General features: G+C 39.1%; 1 protein-coding gene across 1 annotated transcript; it reads right to left on the bottom strand.

Moving 5' to 3' along the window:
• Positions 1-1,377: 1,377 nt before the first annotated feature.
• lsm6 (LSM6 homolog, U6 small nuclear RNA and mRNA degradation associated) lies at positions 1,378-4,072 on the bottom strand. The gene is made up of 4 exons (XM_034545496.1): positions 3,991-4,072; positions 3,455-3,560; positions 3,230-3,343; positions 1,378-2,074 (listed from the first exon to the last, which is right to left on the bottom strand). Exons 2-4 carry the CDS (start codon positions 3,546-3,548, stop codon positions 2,040-2,042), a joined length of 243 nt encoding a protein of 80 aa, XP_034401387.1. The 5' UTR covers positions 3,549-3,560; positions 3,991-4,072; the 3' UTR covers positions 1,378-2,039.
• Positions 4,073-5,330: the final 1,258 nt, after the last annotated feature.

Below are 5,330 nucleotides of genomic sequence, written 5' to 3'. Positions count from 1 at the left end.
TTTGTCCTCTCCCCTCCATCACTCACCTCCATACGTCAACGCTGAGCCACTGCAGCATCCTCCGCCAGCCGTCTGCGTTTATGAGGCGCGTGGGGACGAGCCGGTGCCCAAAACCAACTACGGCATCTTGAAACATAACCTATATGAAGAAAGAAATCTATTGTTTTTTCACATTCGTTATGATGATCCAAAAAAAAAAGGAAAAAGAATGTGGGGGATAAAAAAAAAAAATCAATAATCTGATGTTGACGTAGACATGCAAAATGGAACAGTGACTGCTTTTGTTCGGTGTTTTTGGAAAGAAAAGCTCATGGTTCAATAAGCATGACGTCTGCCACTAGGTCATTTGCGTGAATAGTATTAATTGGGTTCCCTGCAAGGCCACACAGCCAGCAGCTCAGTTATGATTCCAGTGGGTAAATATTTGCCTGTACTAACCCTCACATGGTGCCATCATGATTCTTTGTGTGTTTCTGTGTACGCATCATTCGGTGCTTATGTCTGCTAGTGTGTGTGTGTGTTGCAGCTTAATCACCCCCCCCCAAACATTCCCTTTCTACAGCTGCAGCTCGGCAGTTTGATCAATAACGTGTCCTTCATTCTCAAGTCGGGCCTGACCTTGGCAGCCTTTTGTCTCCTTCCAGGGGCCAGAGTGCGCATGTACAGGTTGGAAAACAAGGCTCTCAAAAATCAACCCTTGGAAGGGAAAGAATTCCCCTCACTGCCTCCTCACTACAGCATTCTCATTAAGAGCCTAATGAATCATATATTTATAGCGTTCTTATCTTAGCGTAATGAGGTGATGCCACTTTTGAACTCATTTGCTAAATTACCACAGGCCACGCTAAAAATGAAATAAACTTCCATCAATTCTTTGCATACACGCTGCATTTATTTCCACGGGGCAACGTCAGAGCCAACCTTAGGAACAAAGAGCACCTCGCCGTGCAGCCAGATGACAAAAGGTAAGCTGTGTGTTCTGCGACATTTAAAGGCACTAAAACATGAAAGTCTGCTGCAGATGGCGGTGGGAGTTGATCCGACAGATCTGTCTACATGTTAGTGCAGCCTGACATAGCCTGCAGGTGGCACCATTTATGGATTAGTCCTGCAGTCTCATTCTTTTATTCAGTAGTGGATATTTAAATGGGTAGTTAGTGAAGGATTTTCTTTCACATGTGCATATTGAATTGTTCCATAATACTGCATTAAAGCAAGCAACAAGTTACTTTCGTATGTATGGGCACTCAAAGTTCAGATGCAGGTGCATTACTGGACTGAGTCATAATCTCGGGCTGCAGAATACTTTCATTACTCATGTTCCATCTGAAAACAAGCAACCTGAAAAGCCATTTTTAAAAAAAAGGTGCTTACAAGTGAAATGGTTTCTTTTTATATGTGAAACATTACTTGGAGAGTTTCATTTTTAATTGTACAAACAGCTGTTCATCAAATGACTTGTAATGTAAAGTAAATGCAGGATGATGAGTACTTTTGTACACAGGCCATTCAGTAATAGGTTTCTGCAGGCTAGTCGTATCAAGATCAAGTACACAATCAGGACATTAGTACTGACAAATTACAAAATTATGTTCTAATCCTTTTGAAGCCTTGTGGTAAAACAGTGGTAGATTTGCTGCTCGAGGGGTGAACTCGAGTGAATGATTTGGCCACAAAACATCCTTCGTTGTTCCACTGGCAGTGGAGAAGCCTGATATAGCCAAGAATTAAATCACAAGGTATTACAATATGAACAAAATCGGCAAAGGAATGGCAATCTTTTTCAAAATGAAGCCTGTTGAAATCACACTGTTAGTTCAAACTTTCATCTAAATGTTTACAAAGAACAATAGAGTACAGGAAGAAATACCCGTTATCATTTTTCTTGTGAACCATATCAGACATAAATCAAAACTCAGCGTTTATTAACCAATTCCACTTTTACAAAAATCCACATTCTTCAGGACATCGGGCTTTACAAAACCAAAAACAGGACAGTTATCCACTGTAAAATAAAAAGAAAAACAGAAGGGTCTTCACTACGCTTTCCTCTTCTGGGTGCTGATGTAAAGGACTGGGGAGAGACAGGGAAACAAATATTAAGAACATTGAAGGCAATAGTTTTCCTGAGAAACACAATAACATCTGTGAGACCAATCTGAAATTAATTATTTATATTTCTCTTTTTGTCATAATTGAGGCCAACTATTTTCCCAACCAAATACAACAGTTATAATATTTTTTACAGCTGACTTGATGCTCCATTCCATTTGTTTTCACCCCACCCTTTACTTCCCACGATACAACAAATAAATACATAATTATCTGGGGTTAATACTGACCCACTGACGCAGATCTTATTGTGAAAACAGTCACATTTCTCACCCAAGATAGGGGGAATTGTTTTGCACTGGTCATTCTAGTGGATTGGAGCTGTATTGCTCGGACTGTACAGAAAAGCAGTCGGATAAATCATCTTTTCCTAAAATATAATTTTATCAACCTGCTCTGTTTGGACCAAAATAGCCCCATCTTCAGCTGCTGGCCCTTTTATCACAGTGAGAACTGCACTGGCCAGCATGACTCATATTCAAGAGGGAATCAGACTGTAAATACTGGCTGGTGTAAGGAAAAATCTAGAGTCTGTTCTTCTGACTGTTAAGCTGGATACAGATCATATGAAACTCACTTACTACAATCCTTTATTCATCAAGGATTGACAATAGACAAGTTAAAAATAATAAGCAGGAGAACTAATGACTGTTGATTTAAGGGACAGTTTATTCTTTTTGAATGGGGCAAGCTGAAGAAACATTTTAAGGAACATCAGAATACAATGCGGGTTTTTTTTTATTGTGGATTTACCCATCAAGTCTTTCTCTGCCATTGGACTTTTTGTTTGTTCAACAGGAGAGCTTTGTGTCATCACTCAAGCTGTTAACTGGCTCCATGTAATGCGTCGCTGCCAGTAAAATACTCATGTTGGGCACTTCAGTGATTTAAAAATGTTTTAATGTCATTTGTGCTTGTTCTACTATGAAAGTCAAAAATGTCTCCTGTGCAAAAAAAATGGAGTCTTTGTCTGTAACCGGAGTCCCTAAATTTGATTTGTTTAAGACAAAACTGTGCACACGTGTAACCTTGACAAGAACTATGCACTCATTGTCAAGTCTTTAACTACCTAAGTGTCTAAAAATTAGAGATATAATTATATATGAGAGAATCTTACCATTGTTTCCTCTTAGAAAAGCATCTCCATACTTATTCTTGAGCTGCCCGTTCACATACTCCTCAGTCTGCTCTATGGCAATGTTCATGTATCCATCGAGGCAGGCCAGGACACCTGTAACGTTTACATCATACATGTTTATGGCAAACGACAATTTCATCTCTTTTAAAACGGCATCATGGGGAAAAATAAGTCGACGCGTCATACACACGCCAGGGTCATTACCTCTGTAATCGACGCCAGAGTTCAGTTTGACCACCACTGGTCTCCCGATGATCTGCTTCAGGAAGTCGCTCGGGGTTTGCTTTCTCAGACTCATCTTGACTGCGATCTGAAAGGGTTGAAGACGAGCAGCTAGTTAGCGACATGTTATGATCGCAGTGTCTTTCAACCAGCCACATTAGCATCGTGTCAGCTAACTCGTGCACGATGGCGTTCGTTCATTCAACCCAGCAACGAAGTCTTGTTTACACAACGGTGTGAGTGTAGCAGCACGCAGCTATACTTCTGACCTGTCCAAAACTAAATTAGTGGAATACAGTTCATTGCTAATTGGCTTAATACGGCGTGGGCAAGTAGCGTTAGCTGCTAACTAATTGCTTTAGCTAACCCGCTAACTGCAAACACTTTAATGAACGTGCTTGAACTTAATGGTGCGAGTGGGTCGTTAAACGTGTGCGTACGTTTAATACGTTTACTGGACTCGATGGAGACGTTTGCTTGTTATAGTTGTTATCAGTGTTTAGTAGCAGTTCACTTACCCGATAGACGTTCTCCAAACGATTGTATTTGGCATGGACCCCGTATTGACCAATCAGAGACGCGCTCTATACGGAAACCGGGTGAGGACAAAAAGAACAAAGAGCGCAGTGGTACAGACTGAAAGAATTGAAAGCTGGAGAGACAGAACAATGTACAGACACTAGTGAGACATTGAGAGTATTTCACTGTGTTTAAGACACATGTTCAGTCAACAGATCATTGTTTTTATGCAGATAGCAACATATCTCCAACTCTTTTTACACTTCACAAGCTGATGAAAAGTCTGGGCCTATGTTTCCACCTAAAATTGGCTAGATATGAATAAATATGAGGATACAGTCCAATTAGGTTGAGTATTTTATTCTTTAATATTCTTAACTATTTTTAGATGATATAGTCTGATCCTGTACGCCAGCTCCAACTATACATATCTTTCGGAAAAATACATCATAACTGACTTTCCCTCTTAGTATTTGGTAATTTTATATATATAATTAGCCATCTTGTGAGATCATGACGACCGTGAGATAGTTTTTAGTTTTAGTACATTTTTAGAAACATTACCTGAAAAAACTATGGCAATTTCAGCTAAAACAACAACCAACATCTACAAAAAATTTAGATAAAAATGTCTGGAATATTGACAAAATTGCTATGGGGATAATAAACACAGAATTTTCTTGATAAAATGGCATTTTACAAACAAAAAATTCTAATTCATCCTAATGACACTTTTTATTTCCCATAAATCCTATAGCAATACTAAAGTATCATCTTACATTTTACTCATCATTCTTTTAGAATATGACAGTTTGGTTTTACAAGTTGCTCATGGAGAGAAGATAGAAGATAGTGTTTTTATTTGCCCAGCCGTATTGTACATTCATCAAATCTCACAGATGTCTGATGAAGAAATATGTTCCTGCACTATGCTAAATTTTTATAGCACAGCCTCCATGAACCTGTGCAAACGTTCACAGTCTGGTTCGACTTCTGGACATTGGACTTGTAGCTGGTCACCAGATGTACATACTGGGTTGAGGTCTGGGCTGCCAGAGAGAGAAGGAGGGAATGTGTGGATCCCAGTACAGACTGTAAGTACAGTCGAGGTGCACAAATTAGTCGATTTACAGAAAATTCATCAGCAGTTATTTTGATAGCGATTGTGAGGATTGTTTGCTTTTTCTTTGTCATGCATGATAGTAAACTGAATATGTTGAGGTTTTTTATTGTTGGTTGAATAAAACAAGCTATATTACCTTGGGTTGGGGGAATTATAATAAGCATTTTCATTATTTGTTGACATACATATTGAACTAAAGTACAGCATTTTGTTCTT

This window comes from Cyclopterus lumpus, chromosome 1, assembly GCF_009769545.1.
Source record: "Cyclopterus lumpus isolate fCycLum1 chromosome 1, fCycLum1.pri, whole genome shotgun sequence".
NCBI lineage: Eukaryota > Metazoa > Chordata > Actinopteri > Perciformes > Cyclopteridae > Cyclopterus > Cyclopterus lumpus.
The sequence above is the reverse complement of the archived record's forward strand: the minus strand, read 5'-3'. Positions and strand labels throughout refer to the sequence as shown.